The 26,392-nt window shown below is 39.4% G+C and overlaps 1 protein-coding gene across 3 annotated transcripts in view; it reads left to right on the forward strand.

The window, feature by feature from the left end:
• The window catches only part of PRMT3 (protein arginine methyltransferase 3), a 123,371-nt gene extending 97,292 nt beyond the window's left edge, over positions 1-26,079 (forward strand). For 2 of the 3 annotated variants that reach the window (XM_030560159.1, XM_030560161.1), the window contains 3 exons: positions 10,109-10,159; positions 10,357-10,444; positions 25,413-26,079. In XM_030560159.1, coding sequence (XP_030416019.1) covers positions 10,109-10,159; positions 10,357-10,444; positions 25,413-25,522 — 249 coding nt within the window. In that variant the 3' untranslated portion in view covers positions 25,523-26,079. Of the gene's footprint in view, positions 1-2,899; positions 4,187-10,108; positions 10,160-10,356; positions 10,445-25,412 lie in introns of those variants that run through there. The other variant, XM_030560163.1, reaches the window with a different exon arrangement.
• Positions 26,080-26,392: the final 313 nt, after the last annotated feature.

The raw sequence follows: 26,392 nt of genomic DNA on the forward strand, positions 1-26,392 counted from the left end.
CTTAAAAAAAAAACCTAATTATCTTTAAAAGCACATCTTTCCTGTTAGTGAACTAAGTTTGTCATTGCAGATTTTAATGAAACATCTGGCTGAAATCAGTCAATAGATTCTGTTAGGAAAATATGCCATTAATTGTATTTGAAAGTTCAGTGTTTGCTATTAATTGTTTACTAGTTTTGAGATTAAAATATAATGGTTTCTTACTCTCAGAGATCAATTGATGAACTTCCTCTTTTGTTTGAATGCTTCCCCCCGTGATCCTATCAAGGTTGTTTTGTTTTTTTCCTAGCTGAATGGTAATATCCCCTGGGAGGAAAATGGCAGTGTCTGTTCATTTCTCCCAGGAGAAGTTGTCAAAGAGCAGGGTATGCATTTTTGTTGAAAGAGGATGGACAACGGTAAAATGAATAAGATGATATTATTGATATACTAAAATCTCAGTAAATAAAATACAAATTGAGTTAATTTTGATTAAAGTAATTTTAATTGAAGGATAGTTGTATTTATAAAAAATTTAAAATTTTGTGCAATGTCATTTTCTGCACTTGAGAACTCATTTGCCAGTTACAATAAGAGGTATTTGAATACATAAGTGTTAATTTGAACCATAATCATAGTACTGAACATCTTCAGACTCAAGTTGGAAACCCAAGCCTTCTGTAGTGTGTATCAAACACATTCTAGAATACACTTTCTTTGTTTTAAATTTAGTAACTTATGCATTGCTATAGCATGCTATTAAAAATGACTTATATTCATAATCAGTTTGTGCCAAGAAGACTATGCAATAGGGCATCTCAAGGTTTTGTATTCTTTTTTACAGAAATAATTTTTAAAATAGCTGTTGTATTTCTGCGGCACGGATAGTAACTTTCTCTGCTGCATGGATTACAAGCATTCCATCTCCATGCTTGGATAAACTCCATCAAAAGCACATTATCCTCCTACTTCTCTGGCCAGCTGCCTAATTGTATCTGCTATAGCCACACGCTGTTGGAACATGATACCAGTGATGAGCAAAATGATAAATTACTCCCTGCAGGTGATAGTGATGATGATAATTTTTAATTTCCTTGTTCCTTAACTGAATTGGTAAGGTTGTCTTTACCACTTCTCAAGGGGGTCTCACGCAGTCTTATTTGTTTAGATGAGATTAGATTCTGTATGTTTACAAAGCAATTTCCTTTACAGAAAGACTTTTCATAATAATTTTGAATCAAAATCCAATTGTTTTCATTTCAGCTCACTAGTCATAAAATAAGACTAAGTGTAAATGTAAGTGTAAATGTGTTGGGTATTTAATTGCTGCAACATATGCCATGTGTTAGCTTTTTTGTATCTTAATATTTTTGGTGACTTTACATTTTACATGCATTATTTGAGTGAAAATTACCTACTCTCCCTATGGCAATTCATTAAAATATCTGTAGTTTGTGACAAATATTTGTTATTGTAATTTATGCTGGAAGGGTACAGATTATGATCTCTTTCTGAAGGTGCATCTCCAAATTGAGCCATGTTTAGGATGCTAATACCTGTTTTTTAAATACAGGTTATTTACATATTTAGAACTGTCCTGGCTATGTTGCATTGCAGTGATCGTATTCTGTGCATAAATTATCTATTTTGTTTATAGATTGGCTATCACATTTACCATTTGAGGAGGTTTCACTTTTACTTTCCTGTAGCTGGTTGAAATGATGCTGACTGCTGTGGAATGCTGTTTTGGCAGTCTAAGCAATAGAAGTCAGTTATGAATATTACTTTGCTGCTTAATTAACCTAGCTACTTTACTTTGAGATGGCTTTAATCTTTTTTGTAGCATTTGTTTCTCCTGACAAGATATTTATAGAGAACAAGAAGCAGAATAATCTTGCTGCTGTGTTTCCTAACATATAGAATCCTTCCAAAGCTGATGGCAGGCTACAGTTTGTTTATTACCAATCTAGAAGTCATTGTTTTCAGTTTCCTAGTGCATGTTGTTCAGAGACTAATACTTGAATGCCTCTTCCAGAGAAATGCTAAGGTTCATGGTGATTAGTCCTCAAGGGAACTATAAATGGGCTGTCAAAGATGAAGTAATGAGGTAGTGAAATTGCAACAGAAGAAATTAGCTAGAAATATTGGACAAAAGTGTAGAGCACTGTTGCTGTTTGATTACCTCAGCTTTTTCCCAACCTTGTTAGATAGTTAGTCAATTCAGAAACTAACTGTAAACAGGTGAACACTGTTTGTTTTAAAAACAAAGCTAGAAAATGAATAGTAATCAGTGATTTGTGGATTACTATATTTCTTCTTTGGCACAAATTCTGCTTCTGCTGCCATAAAGGCTCCCCTCCCCTGGCAGCAGCTCTGTTGAAGACTGACCCTGTGGCAACCTGAATGGGGTGATTGAGTGTGAGTGGGAAGGACAGTCAGAAGATCTGCTGGTCCTCTGGTGTCCAGCAGTTGCTGTTTTAGTTCTTTTACTGAGCCTCTGAAGTAGCTCTGCTGGCTTGCCAAGATGATGTGTCCATTACACTTATCCTTTCTGCACATCTGCCCAATGCTCAGCTACTTCATGCTTGGCATTGAGCAGAGAATTGGGGCATTAATAGTTTTCCTGTAAAATCTGCTTAGTGACAAGTGCGTCCCCTTTCTGCCAACACTAAAGACTCAGCATGGGATCAGAAACTTATTTCTGTCATCCAGGTAGCTTTCCATCAAAGTCAGTAGGAACTGCACACAACTTGGCCCTCTGTCAGGAAAATGGAGCAGGTTTGATTTGGAAATAGACTGTAAAGAGAGAGTTGAATTCGAAAGTGCCAGTTTTACATGTCCAATCTCCTGTATGTAACCACACTTTATTGATACAAATGAGAATCCTAACCTACGTCTCTAATCCTCTTGTTTTTTCCAGATATCTGGCACATAAGGTTATATAACATTGCTGCTGTGGGTTACCGAATCTGTCAACTCCTCCTAGTGACTGATAACTTCTAGATGAAAATTATATACGTAAAATTGGGATAATGTTGGTTTGTTTCTCGTAGCTGTTTTGGGGACAATGCCTAATTCTGATTTGGTGTATGTTGGATGAAGTCATTCTTTTACCTGCTAATAAGATGGGGAAATGCTTTGGGAAACTTAGATAATTACACTGATTTATTTGTGACTGTAATTCTCAGCAGAACACAACAGGCCTTCAGTATTTATGTTACAGCACAGAAAGTTATATGTTTCGAGGGAGAGAGGTCTTTTTTTCAAAATCTCAACCTTCCCTGTACCTCTTAAAAAGCTATAATGGGGAAATCTGTGTGTGGACACACAACTTTTTTTTTTTAAATTGTTAGAAATGTATTGTGGGAGGGAAAACCGTTCTGGAAAGAGCCTGAGAAAATGAGTGTTATATTTTATTTTTTTATAAACAAGAAAACTTGGCATATATGCCACTAAGGTTGGAACAATGCTTTTTGGTTTTAAAACTTAATTTTAATTGTTACATCGCCATTCATAAGGAGGATTTTGATCTTTGCAAGTTTGTACTTAATTGTTTTGAAGGGTCGCCTAAAACGTTTAAACATTTAGCAACGAATATTCTATCAAGTAAATAGATTTTAAGAGTAGGCTTTGTGTTCTGAGCCTTTTATGAATATCTTAGTAAATACCTTTTATTTTATGGCCTGTAGACAAGAGGTTAAATGTCAGTCTGAGAACATGTTATAAGTACAGAGAGTCTTGTTCAGTGTTCATTTAGATCAGTTTTAAAATGTTAAATAGTGTTTTCAGTAACTAAGACTTACATTCCAGTTGGGAGTCTACTCCATTGAATGATTTTGTAGTCTTGGCATGATTTCAGTAATGTAGCTTTCAGAATTAAAAGGAATTAGTTATATTAACTGAGTTCAGTGAGTCAGTGATTTTATTGCATAAGTTTTAAAAAGAGGCAAACATAGTTCTGAATGTTACTGTGTATATGGCTCATTGGTGAAGGAAAGCATGAAAACAGGAAATCAACAGTGAGAAGACATAGCTAAGTGTTGGAGTGTAAGGACTATCTAACCACTGTGTTATTGATCTTCATTTATGGACTCAACTAAGCAACTGTAGTCTCTCCCCAATCCTACCTGGGTGACTTCTGTTTGAGTGTCAAAAATCAATTATACTGCCAGTCATGTTGAGTCTTGTTTCGTGACAGTCAACATATGCTTCCTAAATCAATGATTCTGTAGTCTCAACAGAAGGTTATTATGAAAACTCGCTTCACAATTCATACTGTTTCTCTTGGCATATTTAACATGTGTTAATATGCTAATATGTTTTGATTTATTAATCTTTTAAAATGTATTAAAATTCTATTCAATGAAGACTTCCTAAAAGGAAAAAGATGTGTCCTACTTTGAGAAAACAAACTTCATAGGCAGGTGATTCTCATAGTCATTGGCTAATTTGGCCAGTTGACAGTATTTTTCTAAAAACAAGCCTTATTAAACCTGGGATTGACAGAAATTAGAGTTGTCAAGCGATTAAAAAAATTAATTGCGATTAATCGCATTGTTAAACAATAATAGAATACTATTTAAATAGTTTTGGATTTTTTTACATTTTCATGTATACTGATTTCAATTACAACAAGATATTTTTGTGCCAGATGCATTAAAGATTCATATGTCCCTTCAGCCACCATTCCAGAGGACATGCGTCCATGCTGATGACGGATTCTGCTCGATAACGATCCAAAGCAGTGCAGACTGACACATGTTCATTTTCATCATCTGAGTCAGATGTCACCAGCAGAAAGTTGATTTTTCTTTTTTGGTGGTTCAGGTTCTGTAGCTTCCTCGTTGGAGTGTTGTTCTTTTAAGACTCTTTTAAGAAAGCATGCTCCACACCCCGTCCCTCTCAGATTTTGGAAGATTCTTAAATGTTGGGTCGAATGTTGTAGCTATCTTTAGAAATTTCAATTGGTACCTTCTTTGCATTTTTTGTTTTTTTTTTTCAAATCTGCAGCGAGTGTTCTTAAAGTGAACATCATGCTGGGTCATCATCCGAGACTGCTATAAAGTGAAATATATGGCAGAATGTTGGCGACTCAACTTGGATTTTTTCTGGTGTTTTCGCTTTGTCAGTTTGGTTATGTTAATATAAGTTTATGCACACTTAAAGGTAGCAAAGGGACACTGAACAAGATCGATAATAGGCACTGCTTGTGCTCTGCATTGTGAGGCTTCAGGAGAAATGAATAACACCTCAGAGAAAATGATAGTGCTATATCCCTGCCCCTTTCTGCAGGCATGTCAACAATACCTCATCATCAGTAGTGTCAGTCCAGTAGCCAGAAAGAATTTGCATGACTCAGTAGATCTTTGTCCATTCTCAAGAAATTGTGGATTAACAAGAGCAGTTTGACAGAGGTCAAGATAATCTGAGGACTCCAGGCCTTGACAAAACATTGTGGATTTTCCAAGGAAAAAATAAATTAGAAACCAGCATATTATTTAGCTGGCATTCTCAACATGAACTGATGGCCCTCAAGGAACTGAACAATCACTGCTTTGAGAGGCTGGCATTTATACCTTCTGAAGAGAGTCATTGACAGTGTGTCTCCTTAGTATGGTTTCTCTGCCAGGAGGAATATTGCTCCAAATTGGAGCTTAAAGCTCTCCAAGAATTTTCAAACTGCCATTAGTTAAAAATCAAACAAGATGGCTATACATAGATAGATCCATCTTAAGAGATGCCATATTCTCCATTTAGTACATGGTCTTTCAAGTTTTAGGCTGGAGAAGGGAAACATGAGATTGTACAGTGATGAAATATTTCACATCCTTGATACCCATTTACCAGTCACATGTTTTGTCTTCTGGAAGATACTTAAGTGTTTTCTTTCACACAGCCCATTTCTTTGAGTCAGTACTGAAAGCATAATGCTTAATTTATGACTTGCATAATCACTTTCATAGCAAGAGATTGGTATTCTAACTAGACATTAAGTAAAAGGTAAAATGTTGAACTGTGACTAGGAAACTTCTTTCAGACACAAATATTTATAACAAAAGCAAGTCAATTGCATTAGGGAGGAATGTGATTTGAAACAATGAACTAGCCGTCACGTGGAGTCCTGATTAAATGTACCAGAAGAGACTTGAGGGAAATCCCTATTTGATATCCTAGTGGGTGGAGATTCCCCAGCTGCCAGCCTGACAATCTTACACAATAGAGCATGGACTCTTTACAGGTCTCAGTATCTTGTTTCTGAGGCTGACTTTTGGACTGCATAACCATAGCCCACCTGAAAGGGTGGGGGAGGGAACTCCAGTTGCTAGGAAAAGGCAGGTGTTAGTAATGGGAGATTCGATCATTAGAAACATAGATAGCTGGGTTTGTGATGACCGGGAGAACTGGATGCTGACTTGCCTGCCTGGTGCAAAGGTTGTGGATCTTTCAAGGCATCTAGACAGACTTAATTGTGTAGTGCTGGGGAGGAGCCGGTGGTCGTGGTACATGTAGGTACCAGTGACATAGGGAAGGGTAGGAGAGATGTCCTGGAAGTCAAATTTAGGCTGCTAGGGAAGAGACTGAAATCCAGGACCTCTATGGTGGCATTCTCAAAAATGCTCCTAGTTCCACGCACAGGGCCAGGTAGGCAGGCAGAGCTTCAGAGTTCCAATGCGTGGATGAGACAATGGTGTAGAGAGGAGGGGTTTACGTTCATTAGGAACTGGGGAAACTTTTGGGATGGGGGGAGCCTATACAGGAGAGATGGGCTCCACCTAAACCAAAGTGGAACCAGACTGCTGGCACTAAACATTAAAAAGGTTGTAGAGCAGTTTTTAAACTAGGAGATGGGGGAAAGCCGACTGCTGCAGAGGAGCATGTAGATTGGACAAAGACTTCTCTTAGGGGAGAGTCTGATGATAGGGAATCGCCAGGTTATAGTCAGAAACAGAGGACGGAAGAGGATAATGTAAGGGCTGGATCAGATGATAAACAGTCACTTAAAAAAGAATCTGGCACATAAGAAAAGGGCAGACAAATAAACAGGGACAAGTTTTTAAAGTGCTTATACACAAATGCTAGAAGTCTAAATAATAAGATGGGTGAACTAGAGTGCCTTGTGATAAAGGAGGATATTGATATAATGGGCATCACAGAAACCTGGTGGACAGAGAGCAATCAATGGGACACAATTATTGTGGGATACGAAATATATCGGAAGGACAGAACAGGTCGTGCAGGGGGAGGAATGGCACTATATGTGAAAGAAAATGTAGATTCAAATGAAGTAAAAATCTTAAGCAAATCCACATGTTCCATAGAATTGCTATGGATATAAATTTCATGCTCTAATAAAATTATAACATTAGGGATCTATTACTGACCACCTGACCAGGACAGTAATAGTGATGATGAAATGCTAAGGGAAATTAGAGAGGCTGTCAAAATTAAGAACCCGATAATAGTGGGGGATTTCAATTATCCCCATGTTGACTGGGAACATTTCACTTCAGGACGAAATGCAGAGATAAAATTTCTCGATACTTTAAATGACTGCTTCATGGAGCAGCTGGTACGGGAACCCACAAGGGGAGAGGCAACTCTAGATTTAATCCTGAGTGGAGCGCAGGAGCTGGTCCAAGAGGTAACTATAGCAGGACTGCTTGGAAATAGTGACCATAATACAGTAGCATTCAACATCCCTGTGGTGGGAAGAACACCTCAACAGCCCCACACTGTGGCATTTAATTTCAAAAGAGGGAACTATACAAAAATGAGGGGCTTAGTTAAACAAAAGTTAAAAGGTACAGTGACTAAAGTGAAATGCCTGTAAGTTGCATGGGCCCTTTTTAAAGACACCATAATAGAAGCCCAACTTCAATGTATACCCCAAATTAAGAAACACAGTAAAAGAACTAAAAAAGAGTCACCGTGGCTTAACAACCATGTAAAAGAAGCAGTGAGAGATAGACTTCCTTTAAAAAGTGGACATCAAATCCTAGTGAGGCAAATAGAAAGGAGCACACTGCCAGCTTAAGTGCAAGAGTATAATAAGAAAAGCCAAAGAGGAGTTTGAAGAACGGCTAGCCAAAAACTGCAAAGGTAATAACAAAATGTTTTTTAAGTACATCAGAAGCAGGAAGCCTGCTAAATAACCAGTGGGGCCCCTTGACGATCGAGATACAAAAGAAGCGCTTAAAGATGATAAAGTCATTGCAGAGAAACTAAATGGATTCTTTGCTTCAGTCTTCACGGCTGAGGATGTTAGGGAGATTCCCAAACCTGAGCCGGCTTTTGTAGGTGACAAATCTGAGGAACTGTCACAGATTGAAGTGTCACTGGAGGAGGTTTTGGAATTAATTGATAAACTCAACATTAACAAGTCACTGGGACCAGATGGCATTCACCCAAGAGTTCTGAAAGAACTCAAATATGAAGTTGCGGAACTATTAACTAAGGTTTGTAACCTGTCCTTTAAATCGGCTTCAGTACCCAGTGACTGGAAGTTAGCTAACTCGTTGTAGCTAAATTATCCCCCATCATATTGTATGTATAGTTGGGGTTATTTTTTCCAATGTGCATTACTTTACATTTATCCACATTAAATTTCATTTGCCATTTTGTTGCCCAATCACTTAGTTTTGTGAGATCTTTTTGAAGTTCTTCACAATCTGCTTTGGTCTTAACTATCTTGAGTAGTTTAGTATCATCTGTAAACTTTGCCACCTCACTGTTTACCCCTTTCTCCAGATCATTTATGAATAAATTGAATAGAATTGGTCCTAGGACTGACCCTTGGGGAACACTACTAGTTACCCCTCTCCATTCTGAGAATTTACCATTAATTCCTATCCTTTGTTCCCTGTCTTTTAACCAGTTCTCAATCCATGAAAGGACCTTCCCTTTTATTCCATGACAGCTTAATTTACGTAAGAGCCTTTGGTGAGGGACCTTACCAAAAGCTTTCTGGAAATCTAAGTACACTATGTCCACTGGATCCCCCTTGACCACATGTTTGTTGACCCCTTCAAAGAACTCTAATAGATTAGTAAGACACGATTTCCCTTTACAGAAACCATGTTGACTATTGCTCAACAGTTTATTTTTCTACTTGTCTGACAATTTTATTCTTAACTATTGTTTCGACTAATTTGCCCGGTACAGACGTTAGACTTACCAGTCTGTAATTGCCGGGATCACCAATGAGGGCTGCAGGAAGGGCAGCCAACACGTCCCTCGGGCCGCGCCGCTTCCCACAGCCCTATTGGCCTGGAGCAGCAAACCTCAGCCAGTAGGAGCTGCGATCGGCCGAACCTGCGGACACGGCAGGTAAACAAACTGGCCCGGCCCGCAAGGAGCTTTCCCTGAACAAGCAGCGGCCTAAGTTTCACAATCACTGCGATAGAGGACATGAGGGTCCCTGTACTGACTGTGCCCTACCCTCCATGCACAGGGAGTTTGTGTAGAATAGGCTCCATGTCATTCAGGGAGATAAAAGAAGCCCCCATCCACAGCCCCTCTTTGTGTGTATAATTGCACCCTAGGTGCATGTTATAGCAGCCACAGAAGAGAGAGGTGGATTTACCCATTTGTGTGTATACCTAAAGAATAACTGTTGTAATATTAAATAGCTACGATATTAAATATTAAATAAGAATGTTCATTTTTAAGTGAAAGGTTGTGATTGAAAGCTGCAGTATAATGCAATGTAGAAGTCTAATCTTTTGACTTTCAAATGGAGGCTTGCTTAAGAGAGCATCTGTCAATAATATGTCTGTTTTTTCCTGAAAGTACAGACTTCTTGTTTAGACTGAAGTGACTCATCACTTCAGTTGTAAAACAGAGTTTATGGCGTGCTTGGAAGTATTAGAAATATGTCTATGAATTAATTCAAGAATTGTCTCCATCTATTCTGTATTATAGGTTTCTAGTAAAGTTCAAATAGTGTGAATATCTGAATTTCCTGAATTACCCCTGAAGAAAAATGGAAATGATCTATGTAATGGAAGAAGTTACCTTTGCTGCTTCAAAAAAGCATATTTTGTTCATAGAAAATGTACAGAATCATGGGTGTCACTATTATTGTACTTAATATTCCCTGTTCATATTTGTTTTTTTCCTTTTATTATAGGCAGTTGCTGGTTACTTCGATATATTTTTTGAGAAGAACTGCCACAACAGTGTGAGTACTGGTGATTGTATGTTCAAAATTAATTATGTCGAATGTGTTGTACTTTTTCAGTTTGTCGCCTCAAGGTGTTTGAGAGCAAGCCTATTTTGCTGTTGCAAGCATTTGAAGTGTGTTTTGTGTAATAGATTAATGTAGCATGATATTAAAAATGTTGTACTTCATCAGATTTTTGAACTCTGTCAATTCAGGTCATGTTCTCAACGGGTCCCCAGTGTACCAAAACACACTGGAAACAAACAGTATTTCTTCTGGAGACCCCTATTTCTGTAAAAACAGGTATGCTTTTTTATTTTCTTTTATTTTCAATGTAATATAGTTTTTGATGTGACAGTGCTATAAGTCACAAGTCACTGTTAAATTATGTCTTAAAACGTTTTTAATGGTGATACCAGTTTTTGACCATGATAATTTGGAAGTTTCTTTTTACAATAAGCAGGGAACTAGAAAATGCATCTATTTATGTTTTTATCCTGCTTCCATAACTACAGTCTGGCTTTGTTTTTGAAAAAATTGCCCATATTACAACAGATATAGATCGTTTTTCTTTTCTGTAGCCGAGTAATATAAAACTAGCTTATTGTGGTATTTTTTGTTGAGTATTTATCAATCTTACAAATGTTTTTTAAAATGTGACAGTTGTACCCATTTGTTTGTTCCCTATTTGTCAAATTATATATAGTTTTATTGAATGCCAGTGCAGAAGTATGCTTAAATTAATATATCAGATCAATGACTACATGTTTTGCTCTTGCTCTTAAATTAATACTGTGAAGTTGAAATGATGAGTGTCGCAATGCCTAAGTCCTTTTGTGGATATAGCCCAGCATCTCTTGCTGTCCATCGGGATGGAACAAAACTCTAATGTAAGATTTCATCTGAGAACATTGAAATTAAATAGTGCTAATGAAAATATTAAAGTAGTATTTCGCTATATCTTAAAGCATTGCACAGATATTAAGCTTGAAAAACATCAACATCTGTGGCTAAGTAGTTTAATATTACCCCCCATTTTACAGAGGGGGGCACTGAGGCACCCTAAAGGCACAATATTAATTTGTGGCAGATCAAGGATTAGGATTCAGGAACTCCTGGCTTCTCTTCTTATGCCCAGTTCACTGGGACAAACTTCTCCCTCTTGTTTTGGGTAGCATCAACCTTTTTTAGAGCTTTACAGCCAAAGTAGACAAAATAATTTTTACTGAGCTATGTTTGTAACTGAAGTTGTCATTACCATCTTGTGAATGCTTATCCTGTCACATTCAGTCATTATGAAGACTATTTGTATACCTAGGGATCAACTAAAAATGGGATGAAGAATGTGCTAGTCACTATATAAAAGCAGAGTAATAGGTGTTCCCTGCTCCACACCAGACAGACAGAGGGTGGGGAAAAATGGAATATAACACCACAAGAAGAGTGAATATACGATGGCTGCAACCGTTTTGTTCTATGACTTTGGGAATTATGTTTAGTTAGGTAATAGCCTAAACAGAAAGACAAGGGAAGGGCCAGTCCAGAAAGAAGAACGTGGTGAGAAAGCAGCGTAGGGCATGACAGCAGGTGTGAGGTGAGGCTGAAGTGAAGAGTTTGAGGGAGGAGGCCAACAAGGGATTGGAGCAAACAGACAATCAATTCCAGGCATTAGTGTCCGTTGCCTGCTTAAACTGCTTCTGCATCTGCTCCTGCTTGCTTCAGTCTCTCTCTAGCTTCTCCCTCTAGTTTCTTTCCCAAAGGCCACATGGGTCCTAGTGCCCCAGAGGAAGGTCTCCACAGGTGGGAGGATTTCCCTAGTTGGGTGCCATTTCCCCCCCTGCATCCTCAGTGCAGTAGTACCTGCTTCAGGTAAGCACGTGCTTTGCAGTACTCAGCAATCCTACTTAATACTATTGTTCAGGCACAAGAGCTCATTCTGCTACTTAGTTGCTTTGTGTGTGTGTGGTGTTTTAAAGGCAAAAATCACAATGCAGGTGCCTAGTATGTTTGCAGGTTACCTGAGAGCATGTTGATGCTGCAGCAGTTGGGATCTAACGTTCCTAGTTCTCCTCATTCTCGTTTGCATATTCTTACCATTGTAACTACTTGGGTTCCTCCATAAATCTCCAAAAATCTGTTCTGCTCCACACCTATCTCCAGAACCCTAGGGTTCAGTAACCTCTCAGCTAACCTACCACAACTTCCTTTTCACCTCCTTTCTTTCAGTCCTTTCACAATGCTGCTGCTTAATTCTTCCTCTTGCCACTTTGACTAGGTTACCCCCCTCTTTGATTCCCTTCACTGGCTTTTGCTCTCCCTTTGTCAGACTCCAGTTTCTCATGCTCGTCTCTGTACAGCTCCACTCCTGCCTATTTCTCCTCTCTCATTTCTGTCTACTTCTTCTCCCAGTGCTCATGCTCCTTACAGACCAATAGCTCTGGCACCACGTTGGTGCCATTTTCCATACATACTTTTCACCTGCTGTGATAGGTGACCCCCCTCTCAGCATTTAGATCAAAAAAAAATTTTCAAATGAATCCTCTCAATGCTAATACACTGCAGAAATAAGTATAAAAGAGCAGATAGTGCAAATGTGGTTTATTTGAAGACTTTATCCTCTCCTGGCCATCGAGTGGGTTTTTAACTGTATGTGTCTAACAAATATCTAAATTCCTTGGGCAAGAATTGTATCCTTTCAAACATTCCAGTGATCAGCAAAAATATTGGTAATGGTGAAGTTATCAGTGCTCCTAGTAGACTTTGGAAATATCTAGTGAATAGGTATGAGTCTTGCGCAGCTCTGAGCATAATGGTGGCCAGATACAAGCATTAAACAATTAAAAAACTGGGGAAAGGGAAAAAGGTAATGTCAGCATTGAATAGATTGAAAAGCATGCAGCAATTGGGAGGCTCTTCAAAGGCAGCTGCCCATATCCTGCCAGTTCCATACGAGAGATGGCATCTCCCTGATTCCAGATGTGACCTTTTAGAGGACTTCAGGGAGATGCTTGACTTCTAGGACTCTAGGACAGAGGTGGGCAAACTACGGCCTGTGGGCCACATCCAGCCCGTGGGACCCTCCTGTCTGGCGCCTGAGCTCCTGGCACAGGAAGCTAATGCCCAGTCCTCCCCTGCAGCCTCAGCTCACTGCGCCGCCGGTGCAATGGTCTGGGCAGCATGGCTGCGAGCTTTTGCCAGGCCACGGTTCTGCAGCTGTGCTGTCCGAGCCAGTGATCTGTGCTGCGCGGTGGCATGGCTGGCTCCAGCTGGGCGGCGCGGCTGCCTGTCCTGGTGCTCTGGGCAGCGCGGCTGTAACGCCACCAGTGCTCCAGGCAGCGCGGTAAGGGGCAGGGAGCAGGGGAGTTCAGGGTGGTGGTCAGGGGAGTTTGGGGTGGTGGTGTGGATAGGGGGCGGGGCTGTCAAAGGGTGGGGAATAGAGGTTGAATGGGAGCAGGTGTCTTGAGGAGGGCAGTCAAAAAGTAGATGGGGGTTGGATGGGGTGGTGGGGGAGCAGTCAGTGGCAGGAGTTCCAGGGGTAGTCAGGGAGAAGGAGTGGTTGGATGGGGCAGGGGTCCCAGCGGGGTGGGAGGGATAGTCACAAATGAGAGGAGGGGCTGGATGGGGCAGCAGGGGACAGTCGGGCAGGAGCGGCGCCAGAGTTTCTGGTGCCCTAAGCAGAATTCGGAGGGGTGGCATTTTGTGCGCTCCCCGCGGGTGCGCGGGAGCTTCCGGTTCTGCTCCCATCGCGCCGCTGAAGAAGGACTCTCTGCCGAAATGCTGCAGGCGACAGCAGCAGTCATTGAGCTGCTCAATTGCCTGCCACTGTTTTCCACGGCATGTCAGCAGAAGGTCCTTCTTCGGCGGCACGACGGGAGCGCAACTGGAAGCTCCCATGCACGCCATGGGGAGCGCACAAAATGCCGCCCCCAGAATCCTGGCACCCTAGGCAACTGCCTAGGGTTGCCTAATGGAAGCGCCGGCCCTGGTAAGGGAACAGGGAGGAAGGGTTGGCTGGAACAGGGATCGGGGGGGGGGGGGCGTCAAGGGACAGGGAACGTGGGGGTTGGATGAGGCAGGAGTCCTAAGGGGTGCTGTTGGGGGTGAGAAGCAGGGGAGGTTGGATAGGGGGTGTGGGCAGGGCCATGCCTGGCTGTTTGAGGAGGCACAGCCTCCCCTAACTGGCCCTCCGTACAATTTTGGAAACTCGATGTGGCCCTCAGACCAAAAAGTTTGCCCGCCCCTGCTCTAGGAAGATAGTTAAAGACTTAATATTAGTGTTGAGTTCTATTTCTTCCTTTTGGTTCAGTGAGTGGTTCAAAATTCTGCAGCCAGTGGGAAGATAGACGTACTTATTACCTATTTGTTCAAAATTATAAATTATGTACCCTTGGTGACACTTGCTTTCCATATTTTATTTGGTAAGGATGCTTGAAAAGATGTTATGACAGTTACAGAAAAAAGTAAATAATGTTATTCTTTATAGCAATGGTCCCCAAACTTTTCAGTCCACCACCACTCTCATCCCCCAGGGCCCACAGTGGGGCTGTGGCTCCTGGGGAGAAAAGGAGATGGAGACAGAAGTAAAAGGGCCGAGGTTGGGGCCACAGCTGGGGGCAGGGGTGGGGACAGGAGCACAGCCCTGTGGGGGCTGGCCCAAACTTTACTCTGCAACCCCCCAGTGGGCGTGCCCCACTGTTGGAGATGTCTACTTTTATAGTGACTCTGAAAGCAGGTTTATACAACCAGTTTGCCAAAACTCAAATTATTTTTGTCCACCTTTTCTAGTCTAAGTAAAACATTGTTAAAATTGTCATCAAAAATTAAATCCTCATTCTCCAATTATCAGATACACAAAAGCGCCTTTTTGTTTTACTTGAGTTGCCTGAAGTGATTGTAAAGCATTTGTTATATTATTAGATTTGCTGTCTGCAATGCTTTTGGCTGATTGAGTCTATTGCATGTTACTTTAACAGGAAGAGGGCTGCATTATGCCAAAGCATGACTATTCAGTTCTGCAGCATGAGCTAGTTCAGTCCTTCCTTTGGTATCATGCCAGTTTGTGTTCTCAAATTATACATCTGTGTATTTTTCTTTTAACGCTAACAAATGTATATGTATTCTTTTTGACGTTAGTGCTAATAATACCAAATAGAATGAGACTGCTTTAATAAAACAACCCACACCTGGTTGGGAGAGGCTGGAAAGAATTATGTTTGTGGGGAAATGAGAGAGGGAAAAGATTCAGCATGGGTCAGAAGTTCTTGAGACCAAGTTAATGGAAATTAGTCATAATGATAATCATATGAAGAGTTGTCTGTAACCATCAACTTAAGCCAGAACTATGTAGTAAACCAAGATATGGGATGTTTTAACTCTGTAGAAAAAAGCTCCTGCTGCTGATTAAATCTGAAAAGTAACTTTTGTATTTTTTTTCTGAGTCTTGAAGGTGATGAACAATGAAGTAAAAGTGCTGTGAGCATGCTGGATTTGTTTTTAATTATTAATGCAGCAAAATGAAAGAAACTAGAGGGAGAAGCCAACTGACATTTTATTGGCAAGACGCACATTTTTTTTTTCCATTTTGAAGGACATTGCTGTGTGAACTCTCTGCAGATAGCCCCTCTTAAAAAGCTTGAAAATTCCTTTTAAAAAACAAAAGCGATACTTTATATCTATTTGGATTATTAGGGAGGGAAAATTGCATTTGTTTCTTGATTTTTTCCATCTGCAGCTTTCCATCCTATTAAACATTTTTGCTAAATTTCTCCAAACAGAAGAATATAAAGAGAAGATCATGAGTTCATGAGTTTGATGTAGGTCCAGACATATGGTAAATAATTTTAAAGCTTCCAAAAATAACCTTAAGAGTCTCTCTCTGAATTTTCCCCCCTCCCTTATAACAATGCATTAAGTTGAAACAGAAAATCTGTATGCAAACAAACTCCATTAGCAATAAAACAGCACATCCCCATTATTTTATGTTCTTGATATTGCCTTGCAGTGGAAATAAAACCTTGATTTTATTGTTTTTCCACAATGCCAAAAAGGTTGAGCACAGCAAAACTGAAATAGGACTCGTGCAACTAAACCTTGTAAAATTCTTGATTATCATTTTACTCCTCCTCTGTTTCCACCATAATTAGGTTGCCATTTGTAAGCGAACAAACTTTAAAATGTTAATTTTCTTTCCTTGAGTTTGTTAAATTGTAGGAAATCGGCTTTGGCACAATTAATGCATCTTCATGCTTTAATTTTAAACTGAAATACTTCTACATTCCACATTCAGTTATTGGAGGATTTAAGCTCTTAAATGAGATTCTACTTCCTATTCTGCCTATCTACCATTGCAATTAAATTCTCTGTTGTAACACTGTCACCACTGCAGTTGTTCACTGATAAATGAAGTGGTGATATCGCATCCTTTTTAAATCTAGTTTTCCTTGCAGCCTGAACTTTAAGGTCAAAGGGGACCAGGCCAATGAAACGGCTGATACCTAGCCTTTTTTATATTGGTTTTCATTTCTTAAGATTAAAATATGAAATTATCTGCATTGAGGGAGATTGTCAATATCTTGCATATTATGTTACAACATGTCTTTCAGGACCTGACATTAAAAACTGCTCTCAAGATTTTTCAGGAACCTCTGTAACCTACTACTTCAAGCACTAAGGAAGAGGTTTTCTCCTTTCTATTGCCTCTCTTATGCTGCTGCAATGAAAAAGGGATGTTAGAGCCCCAGATCTGGCTAGTGGAGAATTCATCCTGGCTTTGTGTTAGACTGTTTATGCACCCCTGTCCAAAACTCCAACATAGGGGGCATATTGGAGCAGAAGAGGCACATAGCGCTGCAGGGGTATTCCAAGCAGCATTGCTGAGTGTATGCAAGTTGGCCCAAGGTAGGACAACTGGGGACAGGGTATTGTAATTTAGGCAGCAGTCCAGGACCAACTGGGCTGCAGTGACCCCTGCAGCCACTCAGAAATGGCAGGGCATTAAGTTGTCATAAAACCAGTTTATCCTCTTACCCCTTCCCTGGCCTGTCTGTTTACAAAATCTCACTGTAAGTATTTAGTCTACACCACTATGCTGTCTGAGCGTAAAACATCCCAGTAACTGATAATTGTTTTCCATCCCCACAATGCAATTGCAAAATGCTTCTGATGCAGAGGTACAACAGTATGTGGTCCGACTTGAGGAAATCCGTAATATCTCCACCTGCAAAACCTTCGTGAGGATGTGGTCATGAGCCTCCGGACATGAAAGCAGAATTCTAGAACACTTAACAAGTCCCTTGAAACATGGTCTCATGAGTTCAATTTTATGTCAGCAGTAGGGGTCACTGAAGTGGGGCTGCTCTTCAGCGTTCATAAGCTGGTGATGACAGCAGCCGAAGTTACAAACCAGGAAGAGAGAGTGGGGTGGGTGGCTGTGGCTGGGAGTGTCTAGGATCTAAGAGAAGATACATGAGAGGCTTAGCAATATGGAAGGAATAAGTAGAAGTTACAAAGTTTACGGCAAACAATCCTTTGGAGGATTTCTTACCCTTCTATGGGTGGCTTTTTTGTTTGTTTAGTTGGTTGGGTTTTTTTGTTCATCAGATGAGACTGAAGTTTAAGACAGGGTTTTTCAACCCATGGGTCAGGACCCAAAATTGGGGTTGCCAGAATGTTTCAAAGGGTCATGTGATGGCTCCTGTGGCCCTTGTCCCATGGGGCTAGCTGGGCTTGGCTCTCTGCTCCCAGCACTGCAACCTCTGGGGTCCCAGTGCTACTCAGGTTTAGTCCAGCTGTCATGATGATGGGAGTCCAGGTAGGCCAAATTTGAGTGAGTGGCACTGCAACCCCATGAGCCAGGTCACAACTCCACTCTCAGATTTGCTGTGGTCAGGGACGCAGAGCCAAACCTGAGCTGCACTACAATGCTGGATCTTACAATGCCCAGCGCAGAGAGCCAAGCCCAGACAGCCCTGCAGCACAGGAGTTGCAGGAGACGGGGTCCAACAGAAACCACCCCAAGGCCTCTACCTCCAGACTATTTATTGAGTTGCAATGGGCCATAAACATTTACAAATGGGTCCTGAGCCCAAAAAGGTTGAGAACCACTGATTTAAGGAACCAATTTTCAAGCCAACTTTTCTAAGCAATAGTGCTCATTTGAGGTTTATACCCAGTTAATTATGATATAAGACTTTGGATATGAAGCCTAGTTCTACAAAAAATAAATTCTGGTTTGGATCTTGATAAAATCTAAATTATGCAACTATTGTCTGTCTCTGTCCCAGATGATTTTCCTGTTGAAGCAGATTACATTCACTGCCTTTTTCATAAATCATTAATCACTTGCTGTTTGGGTCATGAGGATTGGAGAAAGGGGTGAAGTTTGCCTTGAGGTGGGATGGGAGAGTAGCCTGCTCTTTGAATTTCCACCTTCAAGTCTGTAAACCATAAAATCAAAAGAAAGGAATAAGAGAAGGCTTTGCTCAGGTTACTTCCTAAAACCAAAAGGGTCTGTAAATGCTTTTTCCAGATATTGAAGAGCCAAGTGGTTTTTGTTAGTAAAGTGGGGGTGTGTGTCTTTTTTCCATATATAAAGGTATACAGTAACGAATGCTATACACACTTCTATTTCCCCCTTTCTCATAATGCAAGAACAAGGGGAGATTCAATTAAACTGAAAGGCAGAACATTTAAAACTGATGCAAAGAAATGCCTTTTCACCCAAGTGTGACTAATTTGCGGAACTCATTGCCACAAGACACGATTGAAGCTTAGAGCTTAATGGATTTTCTTGTTCTTAAAAACATCCAGTCTTTTTTTTTTAATCCTGAATTATAGTAGTAAAGACTTTTAAAAAATCATCTTTGGAAGGGATCTAAAATCCTATGCTTCAGGGCTTAAATTTAAAAGTCATGGGGGGTAGGAAGAAATTTACCCTGTGTGCAGATTATTGCACTATTTCTTTCTCTAACTCCTTTCAGAGATGTGATACTGGAGTAGGTGGATCACTGCCCTGACCCAATATGAAACTTCCAGTGTTGGCACTGTACAAATATATATGGAAGTTATTGTCCCTGTCCTGAGGACCTTTCATACTCATTGGTAATACAGAGCAGAGTCACAATAATACATCAGAGGTATTATCAGTGTCATATCCATAGCATGCTACCATATGTAGGAAAATTGCAAATATGTAATTTATCTTTAGATTATTTTGGTATGGAAATTGAGGCCCTTTTTTTAATCTGCTGCGATAGCAAGTTTCTTGCTGCAAGCATTTACTGCAGTATTTTTTTTTCTTATTGGGAGACAAAATTTAAGGTTTTCCAGGGGATGAATAAAAATGCTGCAACTGGATTATAACGAATTCAGTTTTGTCCTAATCGAACTGCAGCACTACAGTATGGTTTATTTGCATCCTGCTGAGCATAATAAGAGCAAGGTGATGCAGCTCAGTCCCAGAGCGCGCTTCCTCTGCAGCCTACAAGACAGTAGAGCTCTTAAAAAGCGTCAGTCATCTTATATCTCCATGGCATAGATTAATTGTTCTGATCTGCCTCCCTCTTACATGGTCACACAGCCATTGCTCGGTTCAGCTACAGAAAAGGCTATTCAGAAAGGCAGATTTAAGGGGGGGAAGGCATAGCTTGCCTCTTGACAATGAATTACACTTTGATTCTCTGGGTCATTTAATGCAATTAACTTTTTATAAATAACTGAGGGTGCTCTTCCATGAAATCATCAGTAAGTTAAGAGATGTTCTTCCTCAGAGCTTGCCTTGAGGCTAAATGTCTTCCATTTGCTGGTAATGAAGTAGTTAACTGGTATCAAATCTTATTCTTTTGCTTGACAGGATTGTTGCATTTAAATAACTAATCATTCCATTTTAACAGTGTATTTGTGTATAGAATAACAATTACCACAGTGGAGCAGTCTTGTTGAGCAAAGTGGACATTTAATAAAAAGCTCAGCTGGAATTTCAGGGAAATAGCTAAATAATTCTAGAATTTGAGAACAAGATTTGTTTTTATTGTCCTTAGGAGGGTACCACTCTGCCATGTTTTAACTCTTTTCTTGAAAATCATTCTTGACTGTGAAAGTATTCTGCATCCTGTGACGAACTCCTGCCATTCAATCATTTTAAATGTGGATCTGGTGTCGGATTTATGTTTAATATGATATCTGACAGCTGCAAGAATAGATTTTTTTTTAATCCATTTAAATTTGAAACCAGCAGTCCCACTTGATTTTAAACTGTGCAGATATGCTGCCATTTGTTGGCTCATAACTTTTATTTATCCAAAGACAGCACTATAAATTTCAGCTTTTTCAGCAACAAAAAATGTTGCAGACGTTGACAATCTCTTTAGAAATCCTACTAAATAACAAGTATCTCTAGCTGCTCTGAGACTAAGAAGGATGGGAGATGCCAAAGAGGCAGAGGAGGCATAAGAAGGTAGCAGAAGCTGGGATTCAGGATAGGAGGGGTCAAAGATCAGGTAAGGAGCAAGGCCTGCTGTGGGAGTGCTTTATATGGAAAGCCTTCTACTTTATTAATGCACCATTCAGTGCCATACATTTTTAAACAGAACTCCTCATTTTTTTTTCTGCTTTAATTGATAGTACTTGGTTTAGTATATGGATTTTCCAAATAGTAACTATTTACAAATAAAAAGCACAATTCCATTTTGAAACTCTCTTAAGACTGAAAGAAAAATACTTCCTTTGTAAAGCTTTTTCAGTTATCTTTTTTCTAAATATTTTGGAAAATGTTAAAGGAGAGAGCTGCTAATTTAATCTATTAACTGTTCATATTTATCTTCCAAAAAACTCCAAAACCCTAGGGATAATTCTGTTGCACATCTGCTCTCAATTTTTTTTCTCAAAACAAAGGTAGCAACAACATTGAGATCCCTCTGCTAGATAATACTGTTGTAAGCCCAGAGGTCAAATTTCCCCACAATGTGGAAAAATATCCATATCGGATGATGATTGCTTCTGAAGAGTTGGTGGGGCATTCATACGTAGCATGATGACTTACTCTTAACTCTTGTGAGCATCAGAATGGAAGGTGTGATGTGTATGTGCCAATAAACCAAAGCTAAACCGTTACAGTGCATCTAAATTTAATGCATTGACATTTGCAGTCTCTTTTATGAGTCATGACTGAATTTTTGATGCCATATTAATTTGTATTTAACTTCCAAAAGTGTTGCATCTCCACAACTTCTGTTCACTTAGGAAATGCAGGTGCTTAGTGCCTCCAAAAATCAGGCTGCTATTATATGGATGCTTAATTTTAGACATTCGCGTATGAAAAGTTTGGATCATGTGAATTAAACTTCTGTTTTTAGTGCAATCTGGCATAAAAGTACTGGTAGTATTAAAAAGCCTTGCCCATGGTAATGAATGTATAGATTTTTTTTTTCTTCTCTAATGTCCATTAACCATTATAAAGATCTAGGCTATGTCTACACTGCACTTTCGTTGGCGGGAGAGTGTCTTCCCATCGCTGAAGCTACTGCCCCTCATAGGGGATGGTTTTATTTTGTCATCAGGAGAGCTTTCCTCTGGTGACAGAGTGCCTACTGGGCGTGCATTACAACGGCGTGGCTGTAGCAGCGTGGTCGTGCCGTTGTAAGATGCGCACTGTAGACACAACCCTGGTCTGACACCTGCATAAGACAGGCCATAGAAATTCACCCACTGATTCCTGTATCAGAATTTCTGATTAAAATATGTGCCTAATTTTTAGTCTGAATTTATCTAGCATCAGCCTTTGTCTAGTGGATCATTAGTACTTTATGAAATAGGTGTTTCTGTATTTGATAAACGATCCATTTTATTATACATGGGTTTAAAATGAGCTCTCAACTAATGGACCAAGAAACACAATTTGTGCTGCATTCATACATGTATTCAAAAAGCTGTAATGAAAATTAAAGCAAACTTTGAAGTAGGCACTAAATGACAAGTATGAAAAGAGTCCCAGCCGTGTACTTTGACAAATGGCATTTTTGTGTAACAGCACTTCACTTTTAACTGCTACAGTACTTTCAAAGACCTAGTATTGGTTTCTTTTTTATAATCAAATATGTAGTTAACATAATGCAAGATGAACAGCTAACTAGATGAAATTTGCAGGAATGCTTCTGAATTGGTTAACTTAAAAATATGTCTTGTGCATCTAGATTTTCAAAACATTCGTGCACACAACTTTGTTCAGTTGTGCATGTGTAAAAGTGACATACTTTATTTATACCCACAGTCCTGTTTGTTCACGTGTGGTGAACACAAGTGGATTTCCTACAGGTTGTTCCAGTACAGAGGACATTGGACGGTGGGTTAGGACACTTGGGTCCTAATTCCGGTGTCTGCTCTGGCCTCTCAAATGTGTTCATTGATAACTTATCTGAAATTGTAGCAGGAGGGAGAGTTTGAAGTGTTTTAGTCAGTAGCAAGTGCTGTTTTGAGTTATTTGCAAGTCCTTGATCAAAGAACCAGAAATGAAGATTTACTGCATTATTTCCTTTTTTGTTTTTTAATAACATTTCAATCTGAGTACATAATAAATTTGAAAAATAAGCAACTGTGACTAGTTGCAGTTGTTAAAAATACTTAAGCATTTATGTGTACCTCTTTATTCTATGAAAGTATGTACGTTTATTTATAGCTCTCTATCCTTTGTTTGTTCAAATCCATGAAGCATGGATCAGCTGTTGGTAATCTTTGTAATTATAAACTCACTGCTGTCCTCTTGGTCTATGAATCTTTCATCAAGAAAAGTAAATTTTTCTAGAACTAGCATTGTAGCTCTACAGAAACAGCTATTGTCCACGTCCTACGTCAATAGTAAAAACTTGCAGAAAGGGGAACCCTTTGGATACACACTTTAAGCCTTACCTGGGAAGATATTTTTATGTAACTGGAAAATTAAGGGCTGGATCCTGCCTACAGGCATATGTCTCCACAAATCTTATACAGTCTGCTACAACACACTAATCTTAAAAAAATATAAATATGCATACACAGGTAAAAAATTAATAGTATTAATTTGGCCTTATAATACCACTTTTCATTATAGGATCTATAAATGCTTCACAATCAATGAGCTTCAGAAACCTCTAAAATGATAAAGAATATATAGGGAAGTTTTTATCCACTACTGAAGCACAAAAGTCTCTGGGATAAAACACAGTAGCTGTCTAATAGCACCTGTTTAATAGCAAACTCAGCGTATCACAAAAGATTAAGATGAACAGAATGTTAAATTGAAACATTAAGGGGTGGAATTTAGGTGGATAAGTGCAATTACCTCAGTTGGGATATGGCCAGCAAACCAAAAGTAACCTCCTCCCTCCTTACCCTTCTGAAAAGGGCTGCGGGGCCTCTGTCAAGGTGTCTGCTTGATGTCTTAGCCCCCAAAAAACTGTTCCTAATTGACAATTTTTGTTTGGGGTTTAACAAAATTTAATGCTAATTGTGACTGATCTGACAGTGATTTGCCATATCCCGGACAAACCTTATGGAATTAAACCTCATAGAATTCAGTTTAAAACCTATGGAGTTCATTGTATTGAAAATGCACATATTTGTATATTATTGTGGGGTTGTATAGAACTTCTTTAGGAGGAAGACAGGATTAATGCAGTCTCTGGGAGATAGTAAGAGCTTCAAAGGACTTTCTGGGTCAATAAGTGTGAAGTGGATTTCCTAGGAAATACTTAGGGGTGAGAGGAATGCAAATGACCCACCTCAAATCCATCCTTTTGAAGCTGCAGTTTGAGCAAAGATCCACTGTCTGGCTGATTATCTAGTCATGAACTCTTCAAAGAGTCAGGCTGGATGAATTGGTGACTCCCTTGCTCATAAAAGTTGTTCAGAGCAAAGGATGTAATGAATTTAAAACTACAGGAAAATCCCTGGGTGGGGTTTGAAGGCCTCTCCTGATACAGCCCTTGTTGCAGTTGAGGTGATCTCTGGTAAGCTTATTAGCATGTGTGTAGGTTCTGTATTGCTTTTCGTATGTTTTCTCTGTGTTGCTTTTACCTTAAAAATAAATTGGTACTTGCTTAGAAAACTCGTTCGGAACTTACAGATGTGTCAATTACACTATGTACCATTGGAGGAGAGAAGCAAAGCAGGCCTGCTTTAGATAGACTGTCTTTTTCTGAAATGACATAGTGAAGGCAGGGAACTGTTGAGCCTGGAAATACCACAGTCAGGAGGGAGAGGAATGCATGTCTCTGCCAGCTATTGCCTCTCTGGAGTGGAGCCAGAAACCTGAGGGTGGGTGTCCTCTATGGACAACTGAGGGAAAATACAGGTGTAATTGCCCTGAATTGTGACAATTTATGTTTTGTGCAGTTTTTTAATTTAATGAAGTTTTTATTTAAACATTCCCCTGCAGGACCTGACTCAAAACAAAACCATCTTAAAAACCAAGGCCAACATTATTGTAATACAAATAAGAAACACTCAGCATACATGGTGAAAAGTGAACTAGACTTATACTGTTCACTCAGTTTTAACTCCTCTGACATGGTTGTAGTAATGTCCCTTGTCTAAACACAAGGAAGGAATGAAGAAATGTCCACTTCAGGGAGTAATAGTTTCCCTTTAGTAGTGTGCAATGGCTAACACAGATGTTTACTTCATCAAGAAAATTTGTAATATGTTGTTAAAGAATTTAAAATTTTAACTTTTCCTTAGGGAATGAGAACTGCTTCTTAAACTCAAGGGCAAAAGTTATACCAAAATGACTTTTTATATCTGCTATATTAATGAAGTATTGAGAAATGCTTCCAGAAGCTATTACAAATGGCCTGCTAAGCAGTTGCTATGCAAATCCTCTTAACTGGAGACAATTTTTGAGAGTCTTGGGGAAGGAGAACTCTTTGTATGCAGGACATATTGAGTCATTTACTATACAATCTGATTATAGCAATCTTGATTGGAATTAATAGCTCACTGGATGGGTTAAGTGAGAAGTTAACAGGTATGATGAAATCTAACCTATGTCATAGTAAGTCAATCAGTTTGGCCAGATTTGTAGTCAATGACGTTACTAATTGATAGAACAGGGAGATGGTTTCAGCACGTAGCTGTAGCTGTCGTAATATTTTGTGCCTTTTATTCATCTCTTGTCCTCTGAAACAGACTCCTCATGCAAACCAATAAAAGGAGATAAATGTAACACTGCTGTTTTAATCAAGCCATTCAGTGTATCCAACTTAGTGTAAATGCAATAATTGTTTGTGTTTTGCTCTTGTAGGTGAGACTTTGAGAGGAAAGATAACGGTCCTCAAGAATAGGAAAGATCCACGGTCCCTCATTATAACTCTTTGGGTGAACAATACAAAACAGACATACAGCCTGCAGTGAAAATACTAAACAGACTTCAAGAAATGCAATTTTTATATGTATCTGATGTCAGTTTTTCTAAACAAAAATGGTGTTTGGCTCAAGAATACAGCAAGAGTTGGAACTGATTAGCATTATGTGGTCTTGCAAAGGTGATAGATGAGATGATGATGAAACCAAATCTGAACATTTCCTCTAATGTGGAGAGAAAGAATGAAAAAGATTTTAATTTTGGTGAATCTGCTAGAAAAGTCAGATAAGACTCTGTCATTTACTGTAATGATAACATGCTGTCTGTAAAATTTTAACTCAGCAGAGCATAGCTTATTCTTACTATGCTCACTGGCAAACCTGACTATTCTCACCAAAAAAGGCAATCTTGCACAGTTTCTTAGCTAAGATCAAAAGAGGGCCAACTCCTGTGCAGACCTCATTTTTATTTGGAACAATTCAGTAGAAGTAAGTGCTTCAGGATTTGGCCCATCATGCTCTAGTGATGAAAACTACATTTGTATTTATAAACTTTCTATTACTGTATGATGTAAATTGCACTTGTCAAAATAAACTATCAAAGTACATTTCGTTATTCAGTTGCCTTAATTTTCGTTATTTATTGGAAGATTAAGAACTTCAATATCTACAGTGGCTCTCCTAGTAATTACTGAAGCTTTTCCTGTCCTGATCTATTGGACTGGCTTTTGCAAAGTTGCACATGTATCTGGGTAGTACCAATATCCTTCATCCGCTCTTGACTTCTTCATAGCATAGTGACACAAAAATGCAGTCAGTTGTCATCATATGTCCATCTTCTACAATTCAACAAAATCAAATTCCATAGAGCTAGCAATGAAGCTCCATTTATCGAAAAGCAAAAGGCAGAAAGTCTGGCAG

This window comes from Gopherus evgoodei, chromosome 4 (assembly GCF_007399415.2).
Source record: "Gopherus evgoodei ecotype Sinaloan lineage chromosome 4, rGopEvg1_v1.p, whole genome shotgun sequence".
Taxonomy (NCBI): Eukaryota; Metazoa; Chordata; order Testudines; family Testudinidae; genus Gopherus; species Gopherus evgoodei.